The 15902-nt window shown below is 39.3% G+C and overlaps 1 protein-coding gene across 1 annotated transcript in view; it reads left to right on the top strand.

Annotated features, from left to right (window-relative positions):
• Nucleotides 1–15902, top strand: part of PIEZO2 (piezo type mechanosensitive ion channel component 2) — a 287945-nt gene that overhangs the window by 213292 nt on the left and 58751 nt on the right. The window contains exons 18-25 of the mRNA XM_088061177.1: nucleotides 2829–3091; nucleotides 6015–6175; nucleotides 7153–7329; nucleotides 7506–7631; nucleotides 9013–9213; nucleotides 10253–10457; nucleotides 10593–10694; nucleotides 11159–11324. Of these exons, the coding sequence (XP_087917303.1) occupies nucleotides 2829–3091; nucleotides 6015–6175; nucleotides 7153–7329; nucleotides 7506–7631; nucleotides 9013–9213; nucleotides 10253–10457; nucleotides 10593–10694; nucleotides 11159–11324 (1401 nt within the window). The remainder of the gene's footprint in view (nucleotides 1–2828; nucleotides 3092–6014; nucleotides 6176–7152; nucleotides 7330–7505; nucleotides 7632–9012; nucleotides 9214–10252; nucleotides 10458–10592; nucleotides 10695–11158; nucleotides 11325–15902) is intronic.

Raw genomic sequence — 15902 nt, 5'->3', positions numbered from 1 at the left:
AGTAGTGCCTCTCAACACCAGTACTGAGGCTGAGACCGTTCAACATTTTTGTTGGTGACATAGTGGGATCTAGGGCACCCTCAGCAAGTTTGCTGAGGACACCAGGCTGTGTGGTTCTGTCAACACATCAGACGGAAGGGATGGCATCCAGAGGGACCTTGACACACTCAGGAGGTAGACCCATGCAAACCTCGTGAGGTTCAGCAAAGCAAAGTGCAGGGCCCTGCACCTGGGTCATGGCAATCCCAGACACCCCTATGGGCTGGGCAGAGAAGTGATGGAGAGTATCCCTGAGGAGAAGGACTTGGGTGTGATGGTTGGTGAACCGTGAACATGTAAGTGTATGCTACCATGAGCTGGTAGCATACACTTACAACCCAGAAAGCCGATGGATTCCTGGGCTGCATCCAAAGGAGTGTGGTGAGCAGGTCAAAGGAGGGGATGCTGCCCCTCTGCTCTGCTCTGGTGAGACCTCACCTGGAGTGCTGCATCCAGCTCTGGGGTCTCCAACATAAGAAGGAGATGGAACTGTTGGAGCAAGTCCAGAGTAGAGGCACAAAGTTGATAAGAGGACTGGAGCACCTCCCCTGCAAAGACAGGCTGAGAAAGTTGGGGCTGTTCAGCCTGGAGAAGAGATTGCTTGGAGACCTCACAGAAACTGTCCGGTATCTGAAGGGGGCCTACAGGGAATCTGGAGAGGGACTTTTCATCAGGAGTTGTAGTGACAGGACAAGGAGTAATGGGTAGAAATTGGAAGAGGGGAAATTTAAGTTAGATATTAGGAAGAAATTCTTTACTGTTGAATGGTGAGACACTGGAACAGATCGTCCAGGGAGGCTGTGGATGCCCCAGTCCTGGCAGTGCTGAAGGCCAGGTCGGATTGGACTCTGAGCAACCTTGTCTGCTGGGAGGTATCACTGCCCATGGCAGTGGGGGTGGATACTTTAAGGTCCCTTCCAACCTAAACTATTTTATGATTCTGTTTTCAGTAGCAAAAGTTACTGAATAAACTGGATTTTTTTCGGTTATTAGACACACAGGTTCATTGTCCAACCCATGATGAGGAATTTTAGCCATGAATGTGGCTAAAATGTGATTAAACTTTATTACTTTATATTTTTTTGATGTTTGAATGTCTTGTTAAACTTCTAATTCTAAAGCAATTTTCCTGCTTTTTAACAATTGGCATGGTATTTCTACTTCAGGACTGCTTAGTCAGATTTCTGTAGTTTTTCCTTCATTTAAGGCACCAAAGTTTCCATCTTGAAGAAACTGCAGCTCCAAAATGACTGAAAAATAATTCTTCTTGTTTGAATTTCTCATTAACAGCCTAGCCTATTAGTTTAGTTATTAAAACTGCAGCTCCAAAATGACTGAAAAATAATTCTTCTTGTTTGAATTTCTCATTAACAGCCTAGCCTATTAGTTTAGTTATTAATGATCAAGGGAAAAAATATAGATTTTTAGTTTTTTGAAATGTAAAAATCCTAAAATTGGCAGAATTTCCTGTCTAAATAGTTATATGCAAGAATTTCACATCAAGAAAAATAAATCCCTGAGATGGTACTATCGCATATTTAAACAGCCTTACAGGTGCTTGAAACTATGCTGAGTGTAGTAATTTCAATAGCATAACCAAACATTTAATGACCTAATCGTGTACTTGGCAAAGGCAGACTTCATTGCAAGGAGTCATATTCAAAGGGAAACTGGGTTTTCTGCAGCTATGGGAGGTGAGTCCCAGCAGCACAGCTGTGGGAGAAAAAAGAAAACTATGAGAAAATATATATTTTCTCTAGTAAAGAAAATATATATACTGAATAATCTCAGGGAAAAAAAAAAACCAGGCACCATGGCACTAGAGAAATATTGTTTCTGTGTTAAATCAGTCATATCCCAGTGAAACTTACTGATTAGATTTAGATGGAGACAATTATAAATTAAAGAAAAATTCTCTGTGACATGTGGCAAAGAAAGAATGAATGGCACTATCAAAGGCAGATATTATAAAATCTTCTGAAGGTGCAGCCATGGAATTCTTGCTTTTGTTTGTTCCCAAATCTATAGCTAGAAGAAAAATTGCAAACTCCTTGCCTTTCCAGGTGCATCTTGTAGTTGAAGGAAGGTGGAAATGAAATTACAGTGATAGGTCAGATACTTGTGATGGTTCAGCTGCATTGCTCAAAGCACAGTATAGCATTTACCATGTTTAGCACTGGTGTAAATAGGTTGCCCCCTTTCCATCTGTGCTGCAAATCCATGTTTCTTTATAGAAGCACCCTGTGAATGTCATGATGGCATGCTCTTGGCATCAGAAGGCTTCTGCTGATGGCATAGGAGAATGCTTTATGACTTGTGATGTAGCATGACGTATTTGTCAATGACCTTCTTCTGTAACCCCTCTGTTCTCATCTCCCTTTTTCTTTCTGTTCCAATTACTTTGAGCAGCCTCAAGAAAAAAATACCAAACCACCAAAATGAGTAAGTCCCCTGTGAAGTCATGAAATGTTTCCTCTTAAATAATGTCATTTCATGCTTCTACATCTTAAACTCTGACCATTTTCTCCAGTGGGGAAAATGTCAAGTTTAAGTGTCAATACCACTCATTACTAACTAACCATTAGTATCTGAGTGAGTAGTAGTTACTAATACATTCCAGCAACTCAATTTTCAGTGTGTGTTTGGAGAGAGTACCAGAATCATTAACTTTTCTACTTCTAAGGCATTTTCCATGAACAGTTTAATTTTTTCTAATTATACAGTTTGAGAAAGAAAAAGACTGATGTCATTACTCCTCAGTTTGCTGACATGCTGCTGTTTACCAACAGACTGGTGCACCAAGATGGAAGCCTTCCTGACATAACTATGATGAATTTAACAGCCAGCAGAGAAAAGGAAGAGGATAAAATGCTGGAAGAGGCTGGTGAGAAAAGAATGGAAGAACCAGAGGGGGAGGGAGGGAAAGGGAGGGTCAAAAAAGGAAAAGAAGAGAAGGAGGATGAGGATAAAGAAGACGATGATGATGATGATGATGATGATGATGAGGATGATGATGATGAAGACAATGAATCTGAGGAAGAAGAAACTACAGGTAAGCTTTGCAGAATGCTAATTTTTACTTCCTCAGTCTTATTTCATCGTGTCAACAGGTGGTTTGTTATTGGTCATCCCTGTTAACTGCAATCCCTGGGTTATGCTTCTAGTTTCACATGCAGTCTGTGTCAAAGAGTATGAATGGAGCAGATGGATACTAATCAGTTATTCAACAGGCTACAAGCTCTCCTTGGAAAAAATTGTACTGTAAGATGGTGAGAGGAAGAAACCAACAAAAACCCATTGCCCATTTCTTCAAGGTGGTCTGGGTTAGATTATTTGAAGGTTACCCCAAATCCTAAGTACTTCTTTAGAGTGAAATCTCCTTACAACAGAGAAAATAATACACATGCATATTTAATATCTGATACTGCATGCTTTCAAGACACTCCTCCCCAGAAGTCCCAATGGATTTGCTTTATTATTTATGTGCACATTAGTGTCATATTTTTCACTTCTGAATATGGAATGTGTAATTGAGCCTGGATGAACATAAAAAAGCTTAAGGGCAGACATGGGTATGGCTTATACTGTCATCCTTGATATTGTTAATATGAACTTCTAAAATTAATTATTACCATTACGCAGTTTGTAATATGAGCCAAAAGTGAAACTAAGAAAGAGCATTTAACAACAAAGGAAGCTGTATTCTTTTGAAAGGGCCTTGCTACAAGTTTAGTTACTCATGCCAATATTCACAGGACTGTGACACCTAAATAGGGACAGGATCTTTGTTAAGGCAAGATGGCAGCACATCAGGCTTAGCATCCCTAGGGAATCAGGGAATCATTTAGGTTGGAAAAGACCTCTTAAGATCATTGCGTCCAATCATTAACCCAGCACTGCCATATCCACCACTAAACCATGTCCCTAAATACCACACCTATATGTCTTTTAAATACCTCCAGGGGTGGTGACTCCACCACTTCCCTGGACAGCCTGTTCCAGTGCTTGAACCTCAGTTAAAACAACTTACCTTTCCTGGCTGGAACAGCTGTCATCACAGAGGTGTGGTCAAGGGCCATGAAAACCTTTATTGGCCAGCTTTCATACTGTCTGTGAGGGATGAGGGGTCTGGTGCACTCCAGGCATCCCAGTTTGTTGGGAGGGCTTTGGGACAGAGGCCAGCTTGTGGACATTACTCTGTGCAGTGACACAGGCAAGCAGGGAAGTGGGGAGCTGCAGATGGTGTTGTTTGGAAATAGCACAAGGGGATCCATCTTTAAGGTGCAGATGGCATTTATTTCTACTGGAGTTATACCATTTTTATACAGCCATGTGGTCAGAGCTTTGACATTAAACACATTCACGTGTGCAGACTTCACTTACACAGTGTTGTACAATCTTTCAGTGGATGCAGTCAAGCCTGTATTTTATTGAATTTTATGTGTGTGTATTGCCTGGCCATGCTAGACAGAGCACATTTTCTGCCTGCTACGCTTAACTGGCAGTGTCTGGATACATCTTGCATGATGCAACACTGCAAATGAAAACAAATGCAATGAAAGAATGCGTGAGAACATCTAACTCTGTTAAGACTTCTCTTAAATACTTTCATTGTGCTTATAAAACACATACAGGATTAGATTTCTGTAGGTTAATTAATTTCTCAAGTTTGATTATGTGCTTACAGAATTCTCATCACTCAGCATTTTTATTAGGATTTCCTAAGTTGTGTTTAGGCAAAGGAAAAAAATGGAATTTAGTTGTGAGGTGTTCCAGAAGTCTGCTTTTTCACACAAGTATGCATGTGTTCTTCACCCAAATATGTGTGGAGTAACCATCTTGGTGTTCTTTACATATTAAATATAGTGATAATTTGAAATAATCTCATAAAGATTGTGGTAGCTCCTTTTCATTTTTACCAGCTTAGAGAGTGATATGCTTTGGTATCACTTGCAAATGTTTCCATCTCTGATGTAAAGAATGTTCTCACAGCATGCAAAATCCCTCCTAATCTCCAAAATGCTTCTGAAACCCTGAATACAGTGTGAAGACTCTATAGTAATATGTAGAGCTAGATGAAAAAGTTTCACAGCCAGCCCACAAGCAAAGTCATCATTTAGAGAGCACTGTTCAGCAAATGTATTGTCATGTGTATTGTCATGTTACTCGTGTAATGGGTGATGCCACAAGCTTGCTCACTGGAGTACTATTTAGGAGGATGTTTTTTTTAGCCAAACACCCCTATGAAGGGATACTTTCACCCAACTTCACAATCTCCACTTGATTGACTCCACTTTTCAACTGAGGGAAATATTTGTCTGGACTACCATTTCCCTTTCGATGTCCTGTGAAGGCACAGGTCCCACTCTAAGAGGCTGTGCTGTTTTCAAGGCAGTTTAGACAACTCTGATATCTGAAGGTGTCTATAGTAGAATTGTCTTAACCCTTGTGACGGGAATCCAAGTCCCAGTGTGCACGGATTTCTTCCAATCTGGCTGAAAAGCTTTCTGAGTAGTAGTAGTAGTAGTCTGTGCTGTCTGAAAACAGGTGGGGTCCATAGCTTCCATGCACCAAAAAAAAAATAATTTTTCTGAGCTGGAAAAGGACCAGGGCTGGAATAAGTTCCTGAATGAGTTCTCTAAGCTTAGGTCCAAAAATCCTGGAGGATGAGAGTCCAAAAAGAGCTCTGATGAGACGAATAAAAGCAAAATTGGCAAGAGAGGCCACAACTGCCGCTTTTGAAGTGCAGAATCTTTCCAGGGAATGTGGGTCAAAAGGGAAAGCACCCCAGCTAAGTGGGCTTCAACTCCATTTTTAGCTAGTTAACCACTGAGCCATAGCTTTATTCTCCATCTTGTCTTACTCTAAGGCTTAGAAGAGAAGCTGAAAGCTTGTTGTTGTATAGTGGAGTATTCCATTTCACAGAGACCTTCTGTTTTTGTCCTTACAATGATTCTGCTTGAACATCCCTGCAGATTTAAGGAACAAGTGGCATCTGGTGATCGACCGCCTTACAGTACTGTTTTTGAAATTCCTGGAGTATTTTCACAAGATGCAAGTCTTCGTGTGGTGGCTGTTGGAGCTGCACATCATCAAAATTGTTTCCTCTTACATCATCTGGGTCACAGTGAAAGAGGCAAGTAAACACGCACTGTCAAACTCTCACACATCGTGGAGTTCTGTCAGCATCTGCCATGTGCTTACACACTCAGGTGTAGGGAGAGGGCTTTCTCCTGTCAGACCTCACTGAAATCATGGGATCCTGCTGGGTTTGTTCACCTGCTGGGAGCCCGCCTTGACATCTTCCACATTCTCTCTGTTTCAAGAGTCTCAGCCCCCACCTTTTCTCCAGATATTAAAATTTTATAAGTCCAATTCTTTAGATTTAAGAGACATAACCCCTCTGCTGCTTAAACTATCTGTGAGCACCATCCAAGGATGGAAGCTGTAAAAAAGAACTGAGAAAGCACATGTAGGAAAATTACTTAAATTCGGACTGGTGCTTAAGAAACAAGAATGTGGAACAATGCCTGAAGAAAAAGGGAGCAACACTTTTAGCTGTGCTTCTGGTGTGGGCAATGTGAGTTCTCACATTCTGTGTCTATGTGACCATAGCCATTTCCTGAACAGGATAGTAAGATAGGATTCACTAAAAGCAAAAAAATATGCCTTTCCTCATTTTTTTTTAGATTTTTTTTTTTTTGGAGGGGAGAAGTCAAGAGGATGAAGATCAGTTGCACAGACACATGGATCTGTGCCACCTCTTCTTTGTCTCGTGTACCAAAGCAGCATAAGCTGCATGTAGTCCTTTGTATTTCACATCTGTTGATAAGGAAGACATGGAGTTTTGTGGATCTAATAGTATTAATATTATGTAGGTGGTAGATTTCTTCCTAAACCAACTGTAAAGTTTTTCCTTCTTCACTTACTACTTTGTGTCTGTGTTATTGTGGGTTATCGTAATTTTTTTCTTTTTTCAGTATTTTCCTCAAAGTTTCTGCGTGTCCCTTTCTTTTGAGTGATTCTTTTTTTTTACCTTCTGTGGAAAAGGTCAGAAATTCCTCAGTTCTTTTGTTACTCCATGTAATTTCTGTACTGTTTTTGTGTTTTCAGGTGTCTCTGTTTAACTTTGTGTTTTTAATTGCCTGGGCTCTTGCTTTGCCATATGCTCAATTTCGCCCACTGGCATCAAGTATCTGCACTGTTTGGACATGTGTGATTATTGTCTGCAAAATGTTGTACCAGCTCACATCTATTGATCCCAAGACTTTTTCCAGTAACTGTACACTGGTGAGTACAAATGCATATTAAAAAGATTTGACTGCTGTCTTCTTCAGTGAAGGAGAGCAAAAGGAAGCATATCAAGTACAAAAATAACAGTCCACCTGATATATTATTGTTGATTATCATACCCTTCCCAAATAGTCTGCAAGTTATGTTTTATAACTGTTGAATTTTCTTTTTAGCCTGGAGAGAATGAAACTAAGGTAAATTTAGAAGAACTGAAAACCTCCGTGCTCTACAGTGGGCCAGTTGATCCTGCAGAGTGGGTTGGATTGAGAAAGTCTCATCCCCTTCTTGTGTACTTAAGGGTAACTCCTTTGTTTTCTGTGTTCAGATATTTTCTTATTTTTTATGAAAGTAGCATTGTCTTTGAAATAAATAATCTACCACACAAAAAAATGGAATGCAAACCGTTGATAAGTACAGAGGGAAAGATGCAATAGAAAACCACATCTGTTACACAGAACATTTCCAGAAGGGATTCAGTACCAATTAAATTATTCTTTCATGTAGAACTATCACTTTTGGACTCTACCATCTGTTAAAAGCTCTTTAAGAAATGTAATAATTAAGAAGTCTAAGTAATTAAGAGGTGCATGGCTTTCAGGTACCAAAGGACTGATGGGTCTAATTGGAGTAATTGCCCTGAATGACAGTGTGTGCTAAAAGTTAATTTTTCTAAGTGCTTATTCCTTAGCCACAGTTTAGAAAATATAATGAGTTAAGAGAATCATTCATTCAAACATTAGTAAATGGATCTCTGTTGTTTTTCTTCTTGGTTTTGGTTGATGCTTGTGAGCAATGTCTTACTATTCCTGTCTTGATTAAAGAACTTCACTTACAGTGAAAATGTGCCAAGTCCTGGGGAAAGCCACATTTCTTATTAATTTAAAGAATCTCCAACATTCTATATACACAGTTTAAGGTTGTCAGAAAATATGAAAAACCCAGTGGCACCTGTTTCAGGAGATTCTTTTCCCAAGTATTTCTCAGAGAACAGAGATCTAGAGTTTGCCACTTCTGCTTCAGTTATGACTTCCTTGAGGGACTTTCTTTGAGTTGGTCTTTTTAACCAGCTTTTGGAGTTAGTTAGTACCTCTCTTCTATTGAACATTGGGCAGGTCTCCCTCCTGAGATGAATAAAAAATCAATTCATAGCCACCCTTGACTGCATCCTAATCTGTCTGGCTTTGGGACAGATATACTATTCATGTGAATGACTGCCCAGGTTAAATTTGCTCTACCCAACATCCTTGTTTTGGAAAGTTAGAGTTTGACAGCTAAACCTTTGCAGATGACTTCTGTGTATGTTTTTATCTTCTCTCCTGCAAAACAAAACATGATACCTTAAGAGAAGCTATGAAATATGAGAGGGCACGTGGATGGTTCAATGATTTTTTCCTTCCGTTCCTTTCCACAATTAGTTTTTATTATAGTATTTTTTTAATTAATGTCTTTATATTAATCTTCTGGATATCTGTATGAGTCATCAAAATTGAAGAACTGGCGTGAACCTTAATTTTTTTCAATCATAATATCTGGGAATAGGTGCCAGTGCATTCTGGGGTGCAGAAGTCCTCAGTGATAACACCAATTGGAGTATTAATATGTTTATGCTTATCAGAAAATTTAATAGCTTCTTGTGGTTTTGACTTTTATTTAATATTCTCCTGATTGTGTCTCCCATAGAATAACTTACTGATGCTGGCTATTCTGGCTTTTGAAGTTACAATCTACCGTCACCAAGAATACTACAGATGTCGAAATAACCTCACCGCACCTGTGACTAAAACCATTTTCCATGATATTACAAGAGCACATCTGGACGATGGACTTGTAAACTGTGTCAAGTATTTCATAAACTACTTCTTCTACAAGTTTGGTTTGGAGGTAAATATGTATTACTTTTCTTTAGATTATCATTCCAAACCTTTTGAATGTTTTATTTTTGAATAGTAGCTTGGGCTGTGTTTGACATCTAGAGGCTTATTAGTCATCATTCACGTTAGTCATCTCTTAGTTCCCTTACCTTTTATATTTGTTCATCTGCACATGAAATGTACTTTAAAGAAATCTTTCCATAAATAGTGACTTTTCACAATTTCCTATGTCTGTCTGAAGGAGGCAACTCTCAGAGTAATGCATCCTAAATTTAATCATAATGATGCTCTTGACCTATCTGTTAAACACTGCCACCACTTTGATCAATGGAGTAAACTGTTCATAGCGATCTGAAGATTAAGAGTGAATGAAAATTAAAGGAGCCCAGCAAGTTATTTCCTTTGGGCAATAATTTTAGGATCATTCTAATCTGGGGGGAGAGAAAACCAAAATAGCATAGTGCACTGAATAAATGAAGTTTTCACAAAGTTTCAAAATAGGTTTCATGGAACTGAATGAAGGGACTGCTTTCACTGAACCCAGAGAATAGAAATGCTGCGATGCAGAGCCTAATGGAAAACTAAAGCTGTCTTTCAGGAATGACTGGATTTGTCTATCACCAATAGAAACTGTATGGCCTAAATGCCTTGTCCATTTCCTACACCAGGATACATTTTAGTTGTTACCAATCTTGATAGTTCCTCTTCTTTTCCACATCTGTACATCCTATCAAAATATGTGGCTGTGTAATACATTTTTTTCTTTGCAACAATTAATTATTTCACATACCAGCTATTGTGACAAGGCTGTTTCCTTCCTGTATCTTTAGATATCAAATAGTGGAAACAGACAGAAGAGTATCAAAAAATTGGGTGTTTGGGTGGAGTGGTGGAAGTTGCTGTTGCAGCATCTTGGTTTGCAAAGGGTTCCTGCAGTCAGATGCAGCCACATCCAAGCATTCTGTCAGGATCCACAATAATTTATTATTGCTGTACTGACTAGCCACGGGGTTGTAAAAGTTGTTTATGTTTCTTTACTTCATTTCCAGACCTGTTTTCTTCTATCAGTGAATGTAATTGGTCAAAGGATGGATTTTTATGCAATGATTCATGCCTTCTGGCTGATTGCTGTACTGTATCGACGTAGGAGAAAAGCTATTGCAGAGATCTGGCCAAAATATTGCTGTTTTCTAGCATGCATCATTACATTCCAGTACTTCCTTTGCATTGGCATCCCACCTGCTCCTTGTAAAGGTAAGGACACCCTTTATGTAAAATGCTACTTGCTTTTATAGAAAAATGCTGAAAAATTGGTATGTCTTCTGAAGAACAGGATTAAGTAATTGTTATGAGGTACTGATTGAATTTTTGCATGCTTCTGCTACACAGACTATCCATGGAGAAGTGGCAATGCCAACTTCAACTCCAACATCATAAAGTGGTTATACTTTCCAGACTTCATTGTGAGACCAAACCCTGTCTTTCTTGTGTGTAAGTATTTTAGCACATCATTATGAAGTGCTTACATGTCCTTTGCTTAAGTCATCTGTACAGTGGAATTTGCAGCCAGCCTTTTATTTACACTTCAGTAGCAATATGACAGATTTTTTTGGCAATTGAATACTAAGCTTTGAATGCAGTAGAAAAATTCACAGAATTACTAATTTTTGCATCTGCTTTCCTGTATCTCTTTTTTTATCACTTGACATCAAAATATATGAATATTTCCCCTTTTCTCATTTATTTCTCCATAAAAGTCATAGACAATGACAGGTAAAAAAAACCTAAAAACATTAATAAATTTCTATTCAGAGTTAAATGCATTGAAAACCACTCAGTCTTGGAAGTTTAATGTGTGGGAAAACAGTCTGGTAACTACATTATAATATATTACAACTCTCCTTACACCTTTGTTGATGACTGATTTTTTCCTTGCAATCACTACTTTCTCCTAGATGACTTCATGCTGCTTCTGTGTGCATCCTTGCAAAGGCAGACATTTGAGGATGAAAATAAAGCTGCAGTACGAATCATGGCTGGAGACAATGTGGAGATTTGCATGAACCTTGATGCAGCATCTTTCAGCCAGCATAATCCGGTTCCCGACTTCATCCACTGCCGGTAAAATTTGAATCTTAAATACTTGGAAAATACAGCACTTCCTTTTCATAAAGTTCACTAGGGTAAAAGTCATTCTCACAGCTTCCAATTTTTACTTGGAATTTGTATTCATCTATGTTCCCATCTAACATACTGCTGTATGAGAGAGCAGATAGTTAATTTCTGGGTAATCAGCATCTGGTTTAGAACAGGGTGGATGCAAACATGTCTTCCTAAAACTGATTAATGTTTTAAGTGCTCCCCAGAGAAGTTCAGTGATAAATTTCCTGAAAGTCTGCATTCACAGAGTCATAGACTTGTTAAGGTTGGAAAAGGCCTTTAAAATCATCATGTCCCACTGCTGTCTTAAACAAGCACATTGCAAAATGTTCGCCTTTAGGTCACAAGTTCTTGCATGCTATCTGTGCACATGTGGATTTAGAAAGTTTGAGAAAAAAAAGTAGTTCAGCTGTTAGATTAATCCTCTATATTTCCAACTCCAGAAAGAATCTTGGTGCTCAAATTTGAATTTCCCTTCATGAATGCCTAGTGGGCAGCATTTATGTTGGACTTAAGTGCTCTGGTATTTTCCCCCAAACACAGACACGTTAGCAAGAATCCATTGCAGCCTGCAGCTTCCTATGAATGTGTTTATTCCCAAAAAGTCATCAGTTGTGTCCTGCCAAGTTGTTGTCTAAGCACAATCAAAATAATACTCCAAGAGACTGTCCTTTGTGATATTTCATCTAGAAATGAGAACCTTAGAAGTGTCTTGGAAGAGCAGGTGACATGTCTTCCTGTTCCTGAGCATTGCATACAAGGTTGTTTAAGAATGTGAATAATACAAAAAGGGGCAGAGCTTGAAGCAGTCTATTCTGAACGGACTTCAAACAATGGAACTGTTCCATTGTGTCATCATTTCAGGAAACACACATTAGCTCAGCTGTTCTAAATTGTGCTGGACATGCTCTACTTGAAGTTGTCTCTAAAAGTTGGTGCAGTATCACAAGAGAAAATGGGAAGAATACAATTTCTTAGCTGTGGTGTTCTGTCAGACTTGATATGTGAATGCATGTTATCAACCAATGTCTGAGTATGACAGGAATAGATAAATGTCTAGAACTAATGTCCATAAAAATTTCCTTTTGATGACAGACTTTTATTTCTTTTACCAGACAAGTGGTAACACTAGAAGTCCTTCTCAAGATCTTTAAGATGATCCTGCTACTTCTGTTACAATTGGTTGCCAACTCTATCTTGAAATAGCTTTGAACTCTTGAAACATTTAATTGACTCATTTGTCCAGAGATTTATAGTTGCTAGTAGGCAAAGGTTGAGCAGTTCTCCCTCTTGAGAATTTCCAGTCTGCACAGTGAACCCTGTGCTCTAGATTCAGTTAAATAGGCAGGAAGGAAGAAGTATTAATCTTTCTTCAAAATGCTCCATCAAGTGAGAATTCTTTCTAAAAGATATCTGAGTAATAGGGCTTGGTTGAGAGGGAGTGTAGTGGAGTTTGCCTAAGCTTTTCTCTTGCCACTGAAGTTGTGTCCATCTTAGCAAAGGCTGATGCAGCAGTTGCATTCAGCAAACTGATGTGTTTAGTCACTGGTAAAAACCATCACTCGTTTCTGGCAGAAAGATTGAATTTTCCTCCCTTAGTCCAGAAAAAAAAAAACATTCTGAAAAAAATTTGTTAATGGTGAGAATGTGTTTTAAAGCTGTCTTTGGAAGAGAAAAAGGCAAGAAAATCACTGCTTTTTAAACATCTTCTTTTGGGATCATTTCAATGTTCTCTGGAATCTGATAGGTAATTCTGGTCACCTGTAGAGCATATTCCCAAACGGACTAACAAGAAACTTTGAAACACAGAGAATATTTGAAGATTTTGGGTGGTAACCGGAGTCAAGTTTACAGTGGAAAGCCAAGTTCAAGCTGAACTGGCCTGCTTCCCCTCCACAATCCTTTGGGATATTTTCTGTGATTTGGTTCATGTGCATGGTATGCATCAACTTGAAGCCATTGGTGGCAGGACATCCACCCTGCTGGGTGTGTGCTGACCAAGGAGACCTGTGGAGAGGTGATTAGCAACACACCTCCCAAAAATGGGAGTTTGCTGCATGTATTAGGCATGTATGTGCTATTACTGATTGAGAGTACAAAAAGCCCCAGAAAATCAAAGAATCGATTAGTGGAGGTGAGCTGAACAAATAAACTGCAATCACTTTATATTTGGGTTGTTTTTTTATATTTTGGTACCTAAATGCCAAAAATCTGTGCAACCGTTTCATGAGAGCTTCCTGTTGTGTGAATAAGGAGAAGAATGAAAGCAAGGCAGAGAAAGGAAAAAGAAGAGGGACATTTTTGTTTGAAAAATGAATAATGAATTACTAGAAAACCCATTAATTAACGCATTCAGGAACAAAGGAAATTCCTGTTTTTATTATATTTTCTTGTAGATATTTGAGCAGGGAATCATGGAATCGTAGACTGGTTTGCATTGAAATGGAAGGGACTTTCCATTTCATCCAGATCATCTAATTCCATCTAAGTCCAACCTCCCTGGCATGGGTAGGTTGCTTCCACTAGACAAGGTCGCTCAAAGCCCCATCCAACCTGGCCTGGAACACTTGCACAACTCCGGGAGACCTGTTCCAGTGCCTCATTACACTCTGAGTAAAGAATTTCTCGCTAACATCTTGTCTAAATCTCCCCTCTTCTAGTTTAAAACCCTTCCCCTTGTCTTATCCCTGCATGCCTGTGTAAACACTTCTCTCCTTTTTTTATAAGACCACTTTAATTACTGTAAGACCACAATGAGGTTTCATCAGTGCTTTCTCTTCTCCAGGCTGAACAACCCCAACTCCCTCAGCCTTTTAGGAGAGGTGCTCCATCCCTCTGGCCATGTTCTTGGACTGAGGACTCCAGATCTGAACGCAGTTCTCCTGGTGGTATCTCACAAGGGCAAAGTAGAGGGGGAGAATAATCTCCCTTGATCTCTTTTGAAGCAGCCAGGATATAGTTGGCTTTCTGGGATGTGCGTGCATATTGTCAGCTCATGTCCAGCTTTTCATCCATGGGAATCCCAAAGTCCTTCTTGTCAGGGCTGCTGTCAATGAATTCCTCTCTTAGTCTGGGATTTCCCTGGCTCAGATGCACTAGGACTTGTTCAACTTGATGAGGTTCATACAGGCCCACTTCTCAAGCTTGTCCAGATCCCTCTGGAGGGCATCTCATTCTTCTGTTGTGCCAACTGCACTGCTCAGCTTGGTGTCATCTGCAAATCTGCTGAGAGTGCACTTAATCCCACTCTGTGTCACTGATGAAGATACTGAGGAGCACCTGTCCCAGGATAGAGCCCTGAGAGACACCGCTCGTTACCTGCCTCCAACTGGATAAAGAGCCATTGTCCCCAACTCTCTGGCTTCATCCATTCAGCCAATTCTCCATCCACAGAATAGCCCATTTGTCAATTCTAGGTCACTCCAGTCTAGAGAGATCAGGACAATCTTTAAGGTTTTAGACAAGTCCAGGTAAATGACATTTCTCATATGCTGGCTATATAGAGCATTGCAGTCGTTCCATCATAAAAGCCACCAGAGTGGGCAAGCACAGTTTTCCTTCAATGAAGCCATGCTAGGATCACCTTCATGTCTTGCATATGCCTTAACATTACTTCTGTGAAGACCTGCTCCATGATCTTCCCAAGACAGAGGGAAGGCTCACTCATCTGTAGTTTTGCAGGTCTTCCTTCCACTCCCTTCTAAGCTATAACTTCTCTTTTTTTGTTTGTTTGTAGTTGTTAACTGAATGAATGTGTAATGGGAACACGTAGGATGGTGTCTCTAAGAATAAACAGGCCTTCCTTTAGAATGAACTGCATAATAGGTCTTGTGTTCTTTAAAGTATCTTACCTTTCTTTGAGCTCTTAAGTGTCTCTTTCAATGCTTTCACCACAATATAGATTATCCCAGGCTTTTTATATTATTATTGTTTAGATTATGTTATTTTTGAGATGTTACACTGTGCATATGCAATCCTAAACACCTAATTTGCTTCAAAGAAGCACCAGAGAATAGCTGACAGTACCTTAAGGTGACTGAATATTTTATTAGAGTTTATAAATCTTTAAAAGAAGGACTCTCAAGCTCTGGGTAATCCATTGAAGATCTGCCTCAGAAGAAAATGTATGTATCTGGCCTCCGTCCAAGACAATTTGGAACTGAAAGGGCTTTGTCTAAAAATGTTTCTTGTGCTTTTCAAGAGAAGTTTCAGTATGGTCTAAATAGTAGCGTGGACAAGAACTTGGTTCAAACCTTATCCAAGCAAGTGAAATTAATAATGGCATTTCTCCAAAAGTCAGTCAGAAGGAGCCAAACAGTAAGAGAAGACAACCTGGTTATGAATAAATTACAAAGCAGAAGAAAAAAAAATTAAAATTGTGCTTGGTATTCTTGTGTTTTCTGAGAAGTCTGATGTGTATTTACTGCTGTGTAAAAGAATGGCAGCTGCAGACCAGAAGCACCCTTTCTGAAGTGTCACTTTGCTTGAGAAGATATTACTTGGTCACTGTTCTAGTAGACATGGATAAAAAGCTTTTGA

The sequence above is a fragment of the Pseudopodoces humilis genome, chromosome 1 (genome assembly GCF_049639895.1).
Source record: "Pseudopodoces humilis isolate 2021_Gansu_Grassland_sample_001 chromosome 1, ASM4963989v1, whole genome shotgun sequence".
NCBI classification, from domain to species: Eukaryota; Metazoa; Chordata; class Aves; order Passeriformes; family Paridae; genus Pseudopodoces; species Pseudopodoces humilis.
The sequence above is the reverse complement of the archived record's forward strand: the minus strand, read 5'-3'. Positions and strand labels throughout refer to the sequence as shown.